Below are 19,168 nucleotides of genomic sequence, written 5' to 3' on the forward strand. Positions count from 1 at the left end.
ATGTCCTAATCTCCAGAATCTGTAATTATGATGTTATGTGGCAAGAGGGAAGTTTAAGGTTCCCTATCACCTGACCTTAAAATAGGGAGATTATCCTGCATTACCTGTGTAGGTCCAGTGTAACTACAAGTACCCTTAAGAGCAGAAGAGAATCCAAAGAGAACGTGGAATGATATGATGTGAGAAAGATTCAACTCCGTGTTGGCTTTAAAGATGGAGAAATAGGGCCAAGGGACATGAAAAACCTCTGGAACCTGGAAAAGACAATAAAACAGACTCTCCCCATTAAGTCCCCTAAATGAATGCATCTCTGCTGACATCCTGATTTTACCCTTCAAGTTCTCCTGCTCTGAAAAAAAAAAAAAAAGATTTTAGCCCAGTAATACCCGTTTTGCACTTCTAATTCCCAGGACTGGATCATAAATTTGTGTTAAGTGACAGTTGCTCTCAGAAGTCCCTGCAGAAACGGGGCTATCATGATAAGGCTAAGATGCCGGATAGTCTCTTAGTTCACGAAGAACAGAAAATCATTACATTCTAGTGATATTGACACTGTGCATACTTGTGACCCAGCAATTGGCTCCTTGGTATCTTCCTCAGAAAAACACTCCCAAAGGTGTTCAGAGAAAGACTGTTTCATTTTAAAGAGTTGTTTAAAATGACCTTCATTAGAGGAATGAATCAATACATTCAATCACTGCACAGCAGCTAAGGGGTGAACTAGACCTTCATGTATCAACACGAATAAATCTCAAAAAGTAGAATGGCACAGAAAGACACATATTAACACAAGATCAGTTTTGCAAATCAAGTATTTAAGGATGGGAGAAGTAGGACTGGGATGAGAGGAATGGAGAAAAAGTGTGTAAGAATGAAAGCAAGGCCACACACAGAGCAGACTATGATGTGCAGTGCAGGGAGTTCATCATCATCCACACTGAGCACCGGAACTCACTCACCGGTCAGGTCTGGGAAGAGCGTACAATCCTATATCATCATCCACACTGAGCATCTGAACTCACTCACCGGTCAGGTCTGGGAAGAGCGTACAATCCTATATCATCATCCACACTGAGCACCCGAACTCACTCACCGGTCAGGTCTGGGAAGAGCGTACAATCCTATATCATCATCCACACTGAGCACCCGAACTCACTCACCGGTCAGGTCTGGGAAGAGCGTACAATCCTATATCATCATCCACACTGAGCACCCGAACTCACTCACTGGTCAGGTCTGGGAAGAGCGTAAAATCCTATATCATCATCCACACTGAGCACCCGAACTCACTCACTGGTCAGGTCTGGGAAGAGCGTACAATCCTATATCATCATCCACACTGAGCACCCGAACTCACTCACTGGGCAGGTCTGGGAACAGCGTACAATCCTACGGCAAACTGAATTAGAGGCCCCTCTGTAGGCTGGACTGAGCCAACCCACAAACAGAACCCTTGCAGCAGTCATTCAACAATCATGTTTTGAGGGCTTTTTCTGTATCAGTCATTATTTTGTATATTAGAGACACAAACATAAACGAGGGCAACAAGGTCTGTTTCTCAGCATATTGCAGGTTCACATACACTATTCACATTTCTACATCTTTTTTTTAAACAAAGGAATAGGAAACTTTGGGAAATGATTTGCCAAAACACACATTTATTTGCATCATTTCTGAGACTAACATCATACAAAATAAAAGGGAGTAAGTCTGGAAGAAGTGATACACTTATTGGGTCTCAGGAATAAATGTCAAAATCATTATTAGAGAAATTTTAATGAGCATTAAGACTTCCAAACAAACAACAATATAGTCAATAATGATTGGATTATCTAGGTTACAGTTATGTGATTAGTTACAAAGACTTACCTTTACTCTCTATCTTTACTACAGAAAATAAAAAGCTAACAATATCAAAGACAGTTAAATATCCATAGAGGGCCAGGCATGGTGTGGCTCACACCTGTAATCCCAGTGCTTTGGGAGGCCGAGGCGGGTGGATCACAAGGTCAAGAGATCGAGACCATCCTGGTCAACATGGTGAAACCCTGTCTCTACTAAAAATACAAAAATTAGCTGCGCATGGTGGTGCGTGCCTGTAATCCCAGCTACTCAGGAGGCTGAGGCAGGAGAATTGCCTGAACCCAGGAGGCGGAAGTTGCGGTGAGCCGAGATCGCGCCATTGCACTCCAGCCTGGGCAACAAGAGCGAAACTCCGTCTCAAAAACATATCCATAGAGACTGGTCACAGAAGTTTAATTCCTCAACTTTGCCCATGAAGTGACATGACAATCTTTTTCTAATAATATTTGTCTTTAATTCCATAAAATAATGCCAGTTAAAGTGATTATATGCATTTGGTCTTTTTTTTTTTTTTTTTTTTAATTTTCATTGTTACCACTCCTATCTAATCATGACAAGTGATGTTGAAAAATTCCTCTACTATCTTTCTACCACATATTTGATTATTGAGGTTCATTTTTGTTGTGTATCCTCTGTTGCTTAGTAAAGGATGGGTTTATCAAAATGTTTCTTACCTTTGTCCAAGTCATAAGGCTTCTATCTAGTGAGGACTCTGATGCTGGATAAGATCTGAACTTTGACTGAAGGTTTTGTCACATAATTTACAAAGAGCTTTTCCCCATATGGGAATCCTGATGCCCTTTAGGTAATGAGCTAACACTATGGTGGTCCTACGTATACAGTTTTGTTCCAGTATGGCTTTTCTGATGCATAAGACTGAGCTTTTGGTGAAGGCCTTCCTACACTTTTACATTTTTAAATTTTCTCTCCAGCATGGGTGCTCTGATGATTGAAAAGTGCTACCTTCCAAATAAAGGCCTTCCCTCACACACTACATTCATAATGGTGCTGCTCTCCGGTGCCGATTCTCCGGTGGGTGACCAGAGCTGAACCACAATGAACCTTTTATTATCTTCTTCAGACCTATAGGATTTTTCTCCAGTACAGATTCTCTGATGTTTAATAAGGCTGTCACAGCACTTTGAGACTTTGCTACACCCACAAATATAGATAAGACTCTTGTCCCAAATGAATTTACTTATGTTCAGTAATACTGAGCTCACACAGAAGGCCTTCCACACTGAAGATATCCACGAGACTTCTCTGATGTCTGACAAGATACAGTATCTGAAGATTCTGCCACAGTCTTTACCCTCATGCAAGTCCTCTCCAGGATGGCTTATCCATTGTTTCATGGGACTCGGGTTTACACTGAAGGTCTTTCCATGTTGAGGATACACAGTCCAGTTGGGACATGCTGGTGTTTAAGTCAGGGCTGCTGGTGTGTTAAGGCTTTTTTAAATAGGGAGGGATATTTTCATGACAATGACTTTTCCACTAACTTTACATTGAGAAGCTGCTTCTTTTCTTACAGTTGCTGAAGTTGAACATCATGTGCAAACTGAATGGACGGTTTCCCTCTCAGAGCAAATTCTCCCAGGTGTCTCAGGTCCCTTTATCAGTGATGCTCTCCTCAGCTTCAAGCAATGTCTGTTGTGCTTTTTCCAAGGGGATGTGCCCTCACTTGGGTAAACTCTTCACAAGCCCATGAACTTGTTCAGTGTCGGGTCCCTGATAAATGTCTCTATTAGTCCCCTGGCCATCGCTGTGCTGGACTTCCTCTGGAAAACTCTGCTTTGAAACAGACTCCTTGTTTAGGGCCAGGAGTCGCTATCTGAAAGAACAAGTTGATTATGCAATTAGCACCTTTTCCCTGGAGAAAGAAAGGGGAATTGTAATGTAACATAGATGAGCAGCCTACAGAGAGAACCTACCTAAAACACACTCTGTATATATGAAGGCTCTAAGTAAGGATATATGTTTGCTTTTTCATTAATTTCTGCTCTTTCTTTTAGTACTTTCTTCGTTCAGTTTTCTTTGGGTTTATTTTCCTGTTCTGAAACAGTAGGTCTCAATAAATGGTAGAAAGTAGTAGTAATAGTAGTTCATTAGGAGAAGTAAAATAGAAGGAAGAGGATTGGGGTGATTCAACACTGCTACAAGATCTACTATGAAAATAATAACATAGCAGAAGATGAAAGAGGTCATCACATCAACGTCAACAAAGATTTTACTATGCACTTGGAGAAACAATAAAAAATTCAAAGCTGAAGGGGTATCAGAATATCTGGTCTGTTTGCCTTATTTGTAAGGATATAGAAACTGAGGCCCAGGTAGGGGGCGTGAGTCTAGGTAATATGGCTACTCAGAGGTAAAGACAGGATGAGACCAAGGGCTCCTGAACCTCACTTTTAGGGTTTTTACTAGCGCATTTCATAACTGTTTAAAGCCCAGCATGGTACATGAACATAAACCTTCAGATGAAAACTCTCATAATACAGCACTGTGGTTAAGAGAGAAGGCTGTGAAGTCAGACTTCTGGTTTCAATTCCTGGCTCTACCATTTCCTAACTGCCTGATCTTGGACAAGTTATTCAATGTGTGTTCCTCAACTTCTTCAGCTGTACAATGAGAATACAGAAGTACCTGTCTCATAACGTTGTTCACTGAGAAAAATATACATATGAGACATTCAAGAAAAGCCCTGGTATAGAAAGCATTCCATAAATACTGGCTTTCAGAGTATATACACTATTTCAATAATAGACTCTGTTACTGTTCTGAATTACACAGTGCCTTCTTTGTAAGGATTGTTTTCCCATCCCATAGATACTAGGCTTGGTAATTTTACTTGTTTTAGCTAATGAAGTGGAAGTGACATATGCTCCTCTGGAGTAGGTAATTTAAATCCGTCACCTAATTGTAGAATTATGTGGTTGTTCTTTTCTACTGCCCTAAGAGCAGCACATTCAAGGTAGTACTCTCCTCTAGCCTGGATCCTAGAATATAGAGAATGTATTGCACACCAGCAAATGACCCATAACTGATGTGTGATAAGAATAAAACTATGTTATTGCAAGCCACTGAGATATGGGATGTTGTTGGTTACATAATAAAAAATTAATTGATCATAATTAGTCCAAGATGACTTGTGCAATCTCAAGCTATGTCACCATACGCAGGGCTGCAAAGAATCCATAAAGAAGAATCCTGTAGTCAAAACTCACAAAGGAGCAGGACTAGAGACAGATACGAAGTAAAACAGAGCCAGGCGCAGTGGCTCAAGCCTGTAATCCTAGTACTTTGGCAGGCCATGGCGGGCAGATCACCTGAGCTCAGGAGTTCGAGACTAGCCTGGGCAACATGGTGAAATGCCATCTCTATTAAAAGTACAAAAATTAGCTGGGCATGGTGGTGCATGCCTGTAGTCCAAGCTATTCAGGAGGCTGAGGCATGAGAATTGCTTAAACCTCGGAATTGGAAGTTGCCTTGAGTCGACATCGTGCTACTATATCCCAGGCTGAGCGACAGAGTGAAACACTGGCTCAAAACAAACAAACCAACAAACCAAAACAGAAGATAAATCCTCTAAGAAAGAAACAGTGTGCTATGGGAGGTCAAAGAGGGAAAGATTGGAAGTAGTTATAGTAAAGGAAATACGTTTGTTTAGAAATCAGACGGCAACAGAGCACAACCTAAAATGTTGTAGTGAACTGTGCAGCCACCAAGTGCGACTTGTTCTAAAGATCTTCCAGGCTGAAGCTTTCCAACTTTTTGAAAAAGAAGTTTGGAATCCCAACTAAGCACCCAAACTGTGATGTAGAAGATCCAAAGTTTTTCCTGAGGAATAAATTATGTTTACTTAGAAATTCCTCTACTACTCATGCTCATGCTGAAGTGGGTTGGCTTTATATCTGGGTAAGAGTAAAGTTTAGCTATCCATTCATGCATCCATCCCCTGAATCATCACAAAAAGAATCTGAGTAGCTATAAAGAATATGTGATCAGGCTGGGCACGGTGGCTCATGCCTGTAATCCCAGCACTTTGGGAGGCTGAGGCGGGTGGATCACGATGTCAAGAGATCGAGACCATCCTGGTCAACATGGTGAAACCCCGTCTCTACTAAAAATACAAAAATTAGCTGGGCATGGTGGCAAACGCCTGTAGTCCCAGCTACTCAGGAGGCTGAGGCAGGAGAATTACTTGAACCCCGGAGACGGAGGTTGCGGTGAGCCGAGATTGCGCCATTGCACTCCAGCCTGGGTAACAAGAACGAAACTCCGTCTCAAAAAAAAAAAAAAAAATGTGATCACAGATGCTTTTCACAGAATTCAATCATGAATCTTAAGTGAATACTTGCTTAACGTGTGTGAAATCTGAGACACTAGTTGATGATCATTTAACTTTCCATTCAGATTCTTTAAGTCTAACCCTTTTGATTATGAAAAGCAAGGTTATATAAAGCAAATCCCTGAACATACTCTCTTAGCCTCATGTAGAAATGCTTCACTAAGTTAGAAATTTCAGGGGCAAATGAACTATAACTATATTCGATAACATGGATACATGTCACAATGTTGAAAGAAATAAGCCAGCCACAAAAGAGTTACATGGTATACACAAAGATCTGCTTTCAAACCCTGATGAGATAGACTGGTTTGTTTTAATGCTGGCAAACAAATGGTTACAATGCAAATGACATATGAACTCATGAAAATGTTGTGACTAAAGGCTCACAGAAATGTAACCCCGCATTTCCTCTAGAAACAACGGTTTAGTACTTATTAATCCGGTGTTTGTGGCAAACATAGGATCCAACTAAGTAATGAGAACTGGCTGTATATGGTCTTTCCTGGGTATCTGCTGGGGACTGGTTCCAGGACACCTCAGCATGCGTAAGTCCTTCACATAAAATGGCATAGTATTTGCTGATACCTACACACATCCTCCTACATACTTTACAATCATCTCAAGGTTACTGATCATACCTAATATAATGTAAACACTGTATACACAGTTGTTATAGTGTATTTAAAAAATGTTTTATTATTTTAGAAACCAGATATCAATGGAGCTCAACCTAAAATGTTTTACTGAACTGTGCAACCACCAAGTAAGACCTGTTTGTTCTAAAGTCTTGTTTTTATGCAGGTGTAACAGGGTCAAGAAAATGTGAAACTCTTCTCAGCTAGTGCTGGCTGGCTCACTCATAGGTAGTGTGGAAATGTTAAATTTTCAGGCAAGGCAGGTTCTAAAGATCAGGATCCAGATAACTTATTTATTTATTTTTGAATACGGACAATACACAGTTGGTTGAATCCACGCAGTGCGTTGGCTGTGCCCCACATCTGGCATGAGCAGGAGGCATAAGGCCTTCGTAACTCCCTATGGCTGGGCCTGAAAAGTGACATGTAGAAACCTGGCCTGGAGTCTGACTCTGCAGGAGGGATGTTTTGCTCTACTGGATACCGGAACAATGTAAAGCTATACTCATTAGGAAAATCTGGTATTGATGCAGGGGTAGCCAAATAAAGCAACAGAACATAACAGGAAACCAGAAACAGATCCACGCATTTTTGGAAAATTAATTAATGACAAGTTGGCGTTAATTAAGAACAGTGGTAAATGATAGGCATTTCTGTAAGAGATAAGGATGCAAAGAATATCTATATGGGAAAAGAATGAAATTAGACTTTACCTCACTCAGGCAGAATAATAAATTTCAAATGGATTACAGATATAAATGAGAAAGCAAATTAGAAAAGTTTTTAAAATGGTAGCGATTACCTTCATGATCTTAAGGCAGAAAAAGAATTCTTCAAAAGACACAAAACAAGACACGTGAGAAAGAAAAAGACTGATAAACTGGACTATATTAGAACTAAAAACTTATATTCATCAAAAGACACCATTAAGAGAATAAAAGGCAAGCTATAGAGATGGAGATAATATTTGCATCTTCTATGAAAAGAGCTCATATCCAGGATATATAAATAATCCCTATAAACATGTACAAGAATTGAAGAGGAACTTTCCAAAAGAATATCAAACAGTGTTCTGTAATAAGAATTAAGTAGGTAAGCAAGCTAACCTACTCTTGTTCCAAGAGATGTCACCTCATCTTTCAAGGTTACTAGCTGAATCACAATAAAAAGTGGCCTGAGTAAAAGAGCTGCCATGCCCTTGCAATGCTGGCACACTCAGCAAGGCATGGAGGAGTGCAAGGCCCAAGAAGGATGGCTTCTCCCAAAAATGGTACACTGAGTTCACAACATAAAATCCGTTTCTTACTGCACAAAAACACTGGCCTAGAGAGTATGTTTCACGCTTTTTAGGTGAACAAACAAAGAATATCATGGTCTAGTTATAATACACTACTTTCATATGCGCATTCTATGATCCTTGAAACATAATCAATGTCCTTGAAAACTTCCTTCTTTCCCCGCAGAGGCACGATGCTTTTCCATATGCTATTTCCGCTGTGCCTTCTCTCCTCCTCCTTCATTACGCGGCTCAAGAACTCATTTTTTCCTCCAAGCTTTCGTCCTCCTCCAAAACCTTTTCAATTGTATTTGTAAGTGTCTGTTAAATCTTCTTTGGTGCAAAGTACTCTACAAATTCAGTGGTTTTATTACAGTATTTGTTGTTTTCTATCTACTCCCTTCTCCCTGTCACCAAATAGACTGCAAGTCCCCTGAAATTAGGGTGCTTTTTTCACTGATTTTTGTATTCCTAGCACCTGGCACAACACGCAACCTAAAACAAATAATCACTAGCACCTTACTTTGAGCTCGAAAGAAATAACCACAGTACACATATCCTGATCCCTTAATGGTTAAATTCCTCAACAAAATGCATTTATTTTCAGAAATAGCTTCTCCTTCAAAGTCTTCAGAATAACACTCACTGCTTAGTATTTATAGTCGTGCTGGTTTGGAGTGGGATATGGCATTCATTTCAGTGCTGATTCCAAAGGGTGTCCTCCAGCCAGATGACTGTCTGTAAACCTCCATTCTAGAAACAAACCAAGACAGCCGGGGTTAGAAAGGTAAACAGTGAAAACATGAAAGTTAACAGCACAGAAATGGGTTACAGATCACATCAAGGAAAAACCAGTCTCCTTCAATCGCCAAAGACAGGAAGAAGCAGGCAAAGGAATTCACACATGAACTTAGCACAACAAAGAGAACTTCCTGAAGCCCTTCACTTCTGCTACAAGTACAGTATGTGTTTTACCTTCTCTCATGTGCCGCATACCCTGACTGAGGTCCATTTCCTCAACCTGAGCTCCAGAACCACGATCTTTCCTTCAATCCCCACATCCAGGCCTTGTGCAGGGCGGTAGGCACTACTCCAATGTCAGAGGTTTCATCATGTGCTTTTTCACATGCATCTCTGACCTTAGTGCCTACTGGCCACAAGTTGGCTCAGAGCTTCATCAAGTCCAGTGTGTTTTACAGCTGACCTGCCTGAAGTGCTGATTAGGGTAATTCGTGGAAACTGGGCATCCCTTTGCAACACAGAGTCTCTTTCTGAGAAGTGAACACCATTTCACCTTCCCAGATAGTGTTCTCCACAATTTATTCCAAACGTGAACCATCAAAGCAATCTGCAATTTCCTCTGATTTGGCATATTCATCTTGAACCTCACATCAATTAAATTTTAGGAATAAAAAATTTCAGGACTATTACTAAGGAGGGAGAAATTACTGTTAAAACAGAAAAGTAGCCTAATCTGGTGGCTCATGCCTGTAATTCCTGCACTTAGGGAGCATAAGATGGGAGGATCACTTGAGCAGGGGAGGTGAGGACCAGCCTGGGTAACATAGTAAGACTTTGTCTCTACAAAAACTAAAAAATTAGCAGACATGGTGGTGCACACCTGTAGAACTAGCTATTTGGGAGGCTGAGATGAGAGGATCACTTGAGCCCAGGAAGCTGAGGTGGCAGTGAGGTGGGATCACACTACTGTACTCCAGCCTGGGCAATCGAGCAAGACCCTGCTTCAAAAGGAAAAAAAATAGTAACAAAAGTAATGTGCAAATATAGGCTTTGGGGATTAGGATTAAGAAGTCAGATTATGGTCTGGTGGACAGCTGTAGTAGGATTCCCACACACAGCAAAAGTATTTTCAGAATCAAACACACCTATCAAATCTGAGCTCTCCTGGTTGCATCAGGTATCAAGCTTCACATAGTCTCCTAATACCAACACCGACTTCGACAATTCCCCAGGTGTCCCATTCTTATACCTCAGAGCCTTTGCATACATGACACCACACACAGCAGTGAGCTATGATCAGCTATGAACAAGGGTCAGAAACACTTCAATCTCCCTGGAAAGTTCTTGTTTGCATTGGTTGAGGAACCTCAGTCAAATTCAAAGGCTTATTGAGTCAGTAAGTCAAAAGGTTTGATGCTTTCTGACTATGTAAGAATCACCTTAAAAAATTATCTATAGGAATTCCAACCTGAAGAGATACTCTATCTTCTGCCAGGAGGTCACAAACACATCCAATCATCCTAAGAGCAGAGTGGTACATCAAAGGCAAGGCAAGATCAACGGGTTATTTTCCAAATTCAACTATGTCCTTCCTCTTTCACCAACCAACATTGCTTCCAATTCCAGAGTTTAATGTTTTATCCATAACATCAATAGCAACAGAACAACAACAAAAGGCTTCCTCACAAGAGAAAAATGTTTGAATTGTTGGTTTGCTCTAAGTCAACACAAACTACATTAATACTATATGGTTTTTAAATGGCTTTACCTTATGAGTCGTAAAATTACATTCTCAGAAGTAGACGTGATTTCAGAGCCTGGGCCACAATGCTGATGGAGCTGCTTTTCAGTGATTTCTCACTTCAGTATTTCAAGGGTGAAGTGTCAATTAAGGCATTAACTTTTACTATACTCTTCTTTCGATGGTGTCTTCTGATGTAACAAAAGCCCTCTGGAATATACTTCCCACATAAATCACTGATGACACTTCCCTTTGGCATGTATTCTCTGGTGTTTTGTAAGATTAGAACTCCCACGGAAAGCTTTCCCACACTCTTCGCACTCATAGGGTTTCTCTCCAGTGTGGATTCTCTGGTGATGAATAAGGGTTGAGATCTGGCTGAATGCTTTTCCACACTCTCCACACTCATAGGGCTTTTCTCCAGAGTGAATCCTCTGGTGGTTAATAAGTGCTGAGTTCACATAGAAGGCCTTTCCACATTCCTTACACTCATACGGCTTTTCTCCTGTGTGGATTCTCTGATGCTTGATGAGGGCTGAGCTCACACTGAAAGCTTTTCCACACTCGTCACACTCATACGGCTTCTCACCAGTATGGATTCTCTGATGTTTAATAAGGTCTGAGCTCACACTAAATGCTTTGCCACACTCATTACATTCATAGGGTTTCTCTCCATTGTGGATTCTCTGATGTATAATCAGGTGTGCCCTTACACTGAAGGCTTTCTTACACTCATTACAGGAATAAGGCTTCTCACCAGTGTGAATTCTTTCATGCACAGTGAGGGTTGAGCGCACGCTGAAGGCTTTTCCACAGTGATCGCACTCGTAGGGTTTCTCTCCAGTGTGGATTCTCTGATGTCGAACAAGCCCCGAGCTCTGGGCAAACTTCTTTCCACATTCACTGCATTTATACCGTCTTTCTTCCATGCGCCTACCCTCGTGCCTTTCTAACTGGTCCTTCCCCTTAGAGACTTTTTCATACCCAGGAGTCTGTAAAGTATTCCCATTATATATGCCAGGGACCTTCTGCTGCAGGTCCATCCTTAGAAAAATCTGCGCGTTATGGTTGACACCTTGTTCACACCTCTGGCCTCGATTCCTAAAATAATAAACAGACCTTTGAAATGTGCTTTATTCCCTGTTACTAAAGCAACATAACATGATACAGACTCGAGCTCTCAAACACGTTCAATAATCCCGGGACACACCAGTCATATGGCACTCAGATAAAATGCTTTCATTCAGCCTGTATCATGTCTCAATAACATCAAAGGACTGTTGGAATGAATACCTGCCTCAATGGCTATTTAAATATATCTTCATGGCACACGCCTATCATCCCAGCTACTTGGGAGGCAAAGGCAGGATTGCTTGAGTCTGGGACACGGAGGCTGCAGTGAGCTATGATCATGCCACTGCACTCTAGCCTGGGCAATAGAAGAGCATGCCCCTCCGCCCCAAAAATAAATAAATAAATAAAATATCCTCTATAAAGGCATCTAAAACACGTAATCTGGACTATAAATGAATATAAAAATAATATATACTTCCTACTTTTAAGGGCGAATCGTATTTAATTAAATAGGAAAACAAGACAGAAATGGAAGAGATTTGCAGATAGAGCAGATGAAGGAGTAGGGGAAAAGAGACGGCAACAGAAACAAATTCCACTGCTAAGAAGGTTGGGAAGATGCCAATAACACCATTAACAGGCATGTTTTACCTCCCACAGGAGTCCAGAACACCTGGGATGAGACAAGGGGACCAGAAACGCTCTGCTCGTGGCTATGCTGCTGTTTCTGCTATGATGGACACTATCTCAGCAACAGGGATGCTTTGTCTCTGCTGGAACTGTGACGGAATAAACCCTCACCTCTCCAAAGAAAAGGGATGGCTGCTACTTTCTTGGGCACAAACCTAGCTGTGTGTCCAAATTTGATAAGATTTTTGCTCCAAACTCAAATTACACTAATTATCCCTCTCTTTTTTCACCTTACGAATTGTTTTATGTCTCGACAGTTATAAGGTGACGGTATCCACCTTTGATATGACGAGAACGGCATTTTACCTTTGTGGTTTTCCTCCCCAGAACCTATAGCCTCAGTATAATAATAACAAAAACAGTTAAATCCCAATTGAGTGACATTCTACAAAACACACTAACAACAACAACGTCAACAATAAAAACCAATGCAAAGCAGAACTGAGGATCCAGGACCAAGAGAAAATAAGGCCTCTATTCCTGCACCCCACCCTTGGAAATTTAGCCCTGTCAGAAAAGCAAGTTGGAGTCCCTCCTGTCATTAGGAGTCTTAAGCCTCAGAGACAGCCAGGGACAGGTCTCAAGACACCAGCCTGCCCCAGCTATCTTCTCTCCCAGGGCTTCTGAGGGTCCACTGCTAGTGCAGAAGGGCCAGGCAAGGATGGAAGATGGAAGTGAAAGAGAAAGAAGAGGCAGGTCAATGGGGACGAGGGAGGTTGATGGGGAGGGAGGAAAAGGGAGGAAGGGAAAAGGGGAGGAGTGTGAAAGTGGGTGGAAGAAGGGAGGGGTAGGGAAGGATGGAGGGAAAACGTAGGCCTGAGGCGACCCGGCACAGTACACAGTTTTACCCATCGTCTGAGGGTGTTCACCCCAGGGCATACGCAAAACCCTAGAAGAAAGTCAAGAGGAACTTACCTGGAAAACTGCGATGAGACTAACTGACCAAGTGACAGGACAGCTGTTGGCCTAGAAAGGTTGATTTGACTTCTGCATATCCTGTGTCTGGGCATCTGATCATCCACTCTAGGATCCTGGAGGCTTTCCTCTCAGTGGTTTGTGAGTTGACCAGAATGGAAGGTGTGAAGAAAGGATTGCTTACTCCCAAAAAGGTGGTTTATGCTTTTTAATCTCACTTAATCCTACAGGGCAGACATTAAAGTCCTCCTCTCGTATATATAAAAACTGAGAAGCAAATAAATTTTCTGAGGTCAGACACCCGTTAAAACAGCCAGGATGAAATTTCAATCTAGGGCTTGCTTCCCAGATTAAGCCACTTTATGGCTCCTCAGGGGTTAGCACTCAGAGAGTAATCACCAAATTAATTTGTAAATTCAACACTATTTCCATGAAAATATCAACTGTTTAGATTTTAATGTTCACCTAGAAGACTAAACACGCAGGACTACCTGGGGAAACTAAGAAAGAAGGGCACTTGTCCTAAATAACTTTAAACATATTATAAAGACTTAATACTTAAAGTGTGTGGTGCTCACGATAGACAAATGGTACAGAATGAAAGGCCCAGAAACAGACACAATCAGGCATAAATTTAGCATGTTAATTAAGGTAGCAAATAAGTTAAAAAAATAAGTGAACTCTTCAAATGCATGAGAACTGGATAATCATCTGGAAAGACAGTAAATTAGATTTCTACCTTACTCTATAAACTACAATATATTCCAAATAAATCCGTTTTTTTTTTTGAGATGGAGTTTCGCTGTTGTTACCCAGACTGGAGTGCAATGGCGCGATCTCAGCTTACCGCAACCTCCGCCTCCCAGGTTCAAGCAATTCTCCTGCCTCAGCCTCCCAAGTAGCTGGGACTACAGGCGCGCACCACCATGCCCAGCTAATTTTTATATTTTTAGTAGAGACAGGGTTTCACCATGTTGACCAGGATGGTCTCGATCTCTTGATCCACCCGCCTCGGCCTCCCAAAGTGCTGGGATTATAGGCGTGGGCCATGGCGCCCGGCCTTAAATCAGTTTTAAATGTTATAAATGAAACCATAAACGTACCAGAGAAATACATGAGGTGAGTCCTTTATAACCTCAGAGTAGAAGGCCTTCTTCCTTATGAGCCAAAATCCAGAGGTCATTAATGAAAAGTTTGATAAACTTGACCCACATAGAATAAAAACTCCTGTGAGGTAAAACAAACAAAAGTACTTTCAGCAAAGTCAAAGACAAAAAATGGAAAAATATTTACAATTTTTATCTCTGACAACTGGCAGCCAAGATGAAGCTCCTGAACAACGAAAAACGCGGAAATGACAGATCTGAGCTGGACTCTCTCCCACTCCAGCCTCACTCTGAACTTAATCAGACTCTGCTAAGCATTCACAACTCACTTATCCTGAACCTGTTATGCAGCAGGTGTTTTAAGTCTCCTCAGGTCCCTTAGTTCCAGACTTCCCAGAAGACCACACAATGTCAAAGTTTAGCACAACTTGCCTAGAGAGGGAAGAGTCTGTCACTGACATTTCAGTGGTATATTCCTGGTGGCACTGGAGAATAACTATCTTATTCTCCCTCTGCTTCCAGAGCTGGCATTTCTTGCCTACTTCCTTACTGTCTGTAGGAGCTAGGGCCAGAAAAAATTAAACACATGAATTTTTGAAACAATCACTGTAGAAAGGAATAAATCAGCAGAACAGGCCAATTCCAGGGAAGTAAGGAGAGTAAGAAATAATTACAACGAATACCTGGATAGCATTTCCTATCTAGCAGGTACTGTTCATGTAATCCGCATAACAACTCTAGACAGGTGCTTTAATTATACCCATTTACAGACGACATATAGGCACATAAAGATAAAATGATGTCGCCAAAATGACAGGTAGTCCAGCGTCTGACTTACATGGTTAAAAAGCAGGGTAAAAAAGAGAAGAATTCCTAAGAGACTAAAAGTTTGAAGGTGACTTAATACTATCTCTCCCCACCTGCTGTCTGGATTCACCCAATCCCTTGAAATCATCCAGCTTAGCCACTTAGCCAAGGAAAATCCTCCCTCCCCTTGGTCAGTGCTGCTCCCCTCTCCCAGACCTGGTGTTTCTCAGACAGGATGATCGGGAACTGGCCTCAGCCATTGTCAACTGGGCTGCTGGACCCAGCTTACAATATGCCGGACTGTGGAGTTTTCGCATTAGCAGAATCCTTGGTACCAGCGAAACCAACTCCTCTAAAGATGCAGTCAAGCACCTTTTCCTCTAATTGAAGAGTTTCCCGGAACACTTCTGTAAAAGAAACATTATTTTATTCAAAGAAAAAGCAAAGATTGCCATAGCTGTTACACTAACTACTAAGGGTTGGGGGGCGGTGGGGTGGGGAGTGCAATATTAAATAAGGAGCTAATTTGCAAAGGGCTTTCAGATCACATGCTAGGGCAGCAGGTCTGCGGTGGTCATCTTCCCCACTGCCTTTGAGCACTGCTTGGAGGAGAGGAAGGGTTCATGAGAGAACGGCATTGAGGTGCTGTAAGGGGGCCCTGGTGTGGATGGAAGTGACTGCTAAAGGGAAGGGTAGCCATTTATTGCCAAGCTGAAGCAGAGAGAAAACACATTCTGCATTCAAAAGGAAATGTCGGCCAGGCGCGCAATGGCTCACGCCTGTAATCCCAACAGTTTAGGAAGTCAAGGCGGGTGGAACAACTGAGGTCGGGAGTTCGAGACCGGCCTGACCAACATAGAGAAACCCCATCTCTAGTAAAAATACAAAATTAGCCAGGCATGGTGGCACATGCCTGTAATCCCAGCTGCTCAGGAAGCTGAAGCAGGAGAATCACATGAACCCAGAAGGCGTAGGTTTGGAACAGTGAACTGAGATCGCGCCATTACACTTACCAAACTGGGCAACGAGCGCGAAACTCCTCTCAAAAAATAAAATAAACAAAAGGAAATGTCACGGGCACAGTTGAGTGGTGGAAGAAGCCTCTCCTGAATTTAGAGCACCGAACACTTTGTTGCCAATTATTTGCAATCTCCCGCTTGTGGTTGAAAAAGAGAGCGGAAGATCTGGTGGGCAGTGATACCAAATGGTACCAGAAGCACACTTGAGGTTGATACTCAGTGAAGCTCTCTGAAGACGCCAGTAAAGACCAGGGTTGTAACTGGAAGTAGCCCCAACTCTGGGCCCCTGCAGCACTAAATCTCGAGAGAAAACCCTTTCCTGGAAGACTGCATTTGGGTACAATCCCCACCGTCCCAGGAGGGGTTGCCTCTCCTGGGGTTCTTGCCCACATTCCACCCAGGGAGGAGTGGAGAGGAGGTCTGAGGGGTTGCAGCGGTGCAACACCCACCCCAGCGACACCCAAATGCATACCAGCGTTTCCCCGCCAGTGAGCAGCAACCGGCTCCGAGGCCTCGCCGCGGGGCGGAAGTCCCTCTCAGCACTTCCGGGGCGTGGCCCGGAAATAGCTGGGCGGGGCCTGGCTGTGCTTGAGGTTGCCAGAGAGGGGTTGCCACCTCCACCTGGGTCGCCCGCTGTGACTTATTATCTCACCTCTCCCGAAGGTCGCTTTTACTTCCTGAGTTTTACCCAGGGCAGGACCACCCGTGAATCTTGGAATTTAAAGTTAGTGCAGCTGGTGAAATATCTTGTATGGGCCGTACAGGATTCCTTAAACCGACACACAACTCTGGTCTTAATTATTAGTGATCTGAAAGCCAACACACTATATCTTGTGTGCTTTCTCAAAGCGAAAGCACCAGACCCAAAAGCAGTAATTTCAAAACATAACCGCGATACTGCAAAATCTCTGTGGCTATTCAGTTATTTATGAAAGAATCAAACTCGAAACACCGTGGTCAGTAAATATAATGGTTTGGATATAAAGCAGATAAAAGAAATAATTCCTAAAATGAAACATTACACGTGGAGGCACAAAGTTTGAATCCACCTTATGGCAGAGCATGAATTAAGAATATACAAGGATCACACCTGAAGGCATAACTAGGGGAGAGAAGAAATGGGCAAAGCCCCAGGAAACCTAACCAAGTGGCCTCTTTGAGCCTCCATTTGTAGAATAATGGATTGCAACACTAAGCCCAGAGTTCTAGACTATGAATAACTAAATACGACAGAGCAAGCAGTTATTTCTTTAGTGTATTACACATTTAAACGGATTTTCTAACATGGGCTGAACTTTTCTTATTTTGAGACCTGTTGCCCAGTGGCATAATCATAGTGGCACTGGGGTACAGTAGCACAATCATAGCTCATTGCAGGCTCAACAGATCCTCCCACCATATCTTTTTGAGTAGCTGGGACTTTGGGAGGCCGAGGCGGGTGGATCACGAAGTCAACAGATGGAGACCATCCTGGTCAACATGGTGAAACCCCGTCTCTACTAAAAATACAAAAGATCAGCTGGGCACGGTGGCGCGTGCCTGTAATCCCAGCTACTCAGGAGGCTGAGGCGGGAGAATTGCCTGAAACCAGGAGGCGGAGGTTGCGGTGAGCCGAGATCGCGCCATTGCACTCCAGCCTGGGTAACAAGAGCGAAACTCCGTCTCCCAATTAAAAAAAAAAAAAAATCTGAACTTTTTTGTAGAGACAGTCTTGCTGTAGCTCAGGCTGCTCTTGAATAGCCTTAAGCAATCCTACCAAAGTGTTGGAATTACAAGCACGAGCCACTGCACCCAGTTGAACCTTTCTAAACCTGCTGAATAAAGTCCCATTGAACTGCAGATGGAAGCTAGTGCTTCTAAAGGCCTGCTTTTTAACGATTTAATCTAGGGAATCACATTTCCTCCTACATATTTGCCTTCCAAAAATAGGATTAAAACAGTATGTTAAAAACAAGCTAAGCTGGAATGGTTTTACTTGGCAAACTGACAATATTCTGGTTTGTGGTTTCCTTGGAGTGCTGGTAATTCCAGCCTAGTGGCTGTCCAAGGAACTGAGGGTCATGTTGTTCTCAAGGCTAAATCTTTGATGTTACAGCCCCTCTGCTAAAGATAGCCCCCAGTGTTTTGCCTTTGATGCTATAATGAACCAAGTTGTGGAAGACTAAAACTAGATTTGTACTTCCATAACACTTGTATGCTGAAACATTTGGCATAGGCATGATGGCAGATCTGATGTTGAAAACATCAGCAATAGTTTTATGGTTTATCTACACTCTGACATATGTGGCTGTGAACACCAAACACTAAGGCTTCTTTTCATTGTATAGTTTTACAAACCACAAAATATGCACACACTTAGGATTCTCTTAAAGCTAGGCAGAGCTAATTTTCCTTATTGCCAGTACTTCATATCTCTTTCTCCTATTTACCTTAAATATATTGAGTCTTGAAACCTCAGCATTAAAGATTTTGGGCCAGATAATTCTTTGTTGTAGGGCGGGGTGGGTGGGGGTGTCCTCCGCAAACATGATGCTTAGCAGCATCCCTGGCCTCTACCCACTAGATGCCAGTAGCATCCCAGCTGCCCACTAATGGTATGACAAAAAATGTCCCCAGCCATTGCCAAATTTTTCCCAAAGAGAACCACTAATCTGATATAGAAAACCTAATCTCAAGCACTTTTGGAATTATAACCTTAACACAATAGTCTTTAGTGCTTCTTATTTTCTTTCTTGACTCACAAGGCTAGCCAAATGGAGAGCTTCAGCTTTTCACACATACTCTCCTAAAGTTGAAGTTTTTTGGCCTTACTCTTAGGTATAGGTAGATCCTGATATACTATACTAGTATATGGAAACAGGTTACATTTTTGAGCACCCAAAGTGGTAACAGACATTCCTGAAAACAGCTTTAAAACTTCTGTAGATAACACCACGAATAATCCACACAA

General features: G+C 42.2%; 1 protein-coding gene across 5 annotated transcripts; it reads right to left on the bottom strand.

The window, feature by feature from the left end:
* Nucleotides 1–1,638: 1,638 nt before the first annotated feature.
* Nucleotides 1,639–16,756, bottom strand: LOC103792185 (uncharacterized). Of its 5 annotated transcripts, XM_078368102.1 has the most exons (8): nucleotides 16,691–16,756; nucleotides 15,416–15,606; nucleotides 14,390–14,513; nucleotides 13,287–13,553; nucleotides 10,635–11,708; nucleotides 8,772–8,878; nucleotides 3,798–3,919; nucleotides 1,639–3,697 (listed from the first exon to the last, which is right to left on the bottom strand). In XM_078368102.1, the coding sequence occupies exons 4-5, from the start codon at nucleotides 13,379–13,381 to the stop codon at nucleotides 10,841–10,843; spliced, it is 963 nt and encodes a 320-aa protein (XP_078224228.1). In that variant the 5' UTR covers nucleotides 13,382–13,553; nucleotides 14,390–14,513; nucleotides 15,416–15,606; nucleotides 16,691–16,756; the 3' UTR covers nucleotides 1,639–3,697; nucleotides 3,798–3,919; nucleotides 8,772–8,878; nucleotides 10,635–10,840. The 5 variants fall into 5 exon arrangements, with proteins under 5 accessions (XP_078224228.1, XP_078224229.1, XP_078224227.1 ...); XM_078368103.1 differs by lacking the exon at nucleotides 13,287–13,553; XM_078368101.1 differs by lacking the exon at nucleotides 3,798–3,919 and having other exon boundaries at nucleotides 13,287–13,510.
* Nucleotides 16,757–19,168: the final 2,412 nt, after the last annotated feature.

The sequence above is a fragment of the Callithrix jacchus genome, chromosome 4, assembly GCF_049354715.1.
Source record: "Callithrix jacchus isolate 240 chromosome 4, calJac240_pri, whole genome shotgun sequence".
Classification (NCBI taxonomy): domain Eukaryota; kingdom Metazoa; phylum Chordata; class Mammalia; order Primates; family Cebidae; genus Callithrix; species Callithrix jacchus.

What these genes read in the sequence shown, in the direction of transcription:
- LOC103792185 (XM_078368101.1), bottom strand. Translation starts at nt 13,381, where the DNA reads ATGCCCAGACACAGGATATGCAGAAGTCAAATCAACCTTTCTAGGCCA. An exon ending in GTCTCATCGCAGTTTTCCAG is followed by an intron (nt 11,709 to 13,286) that starts GTAAGTTCCTCT and finishes TTATTATTTTAG; the next exon opens with GAATCGAGGCCAGAGGTGTG.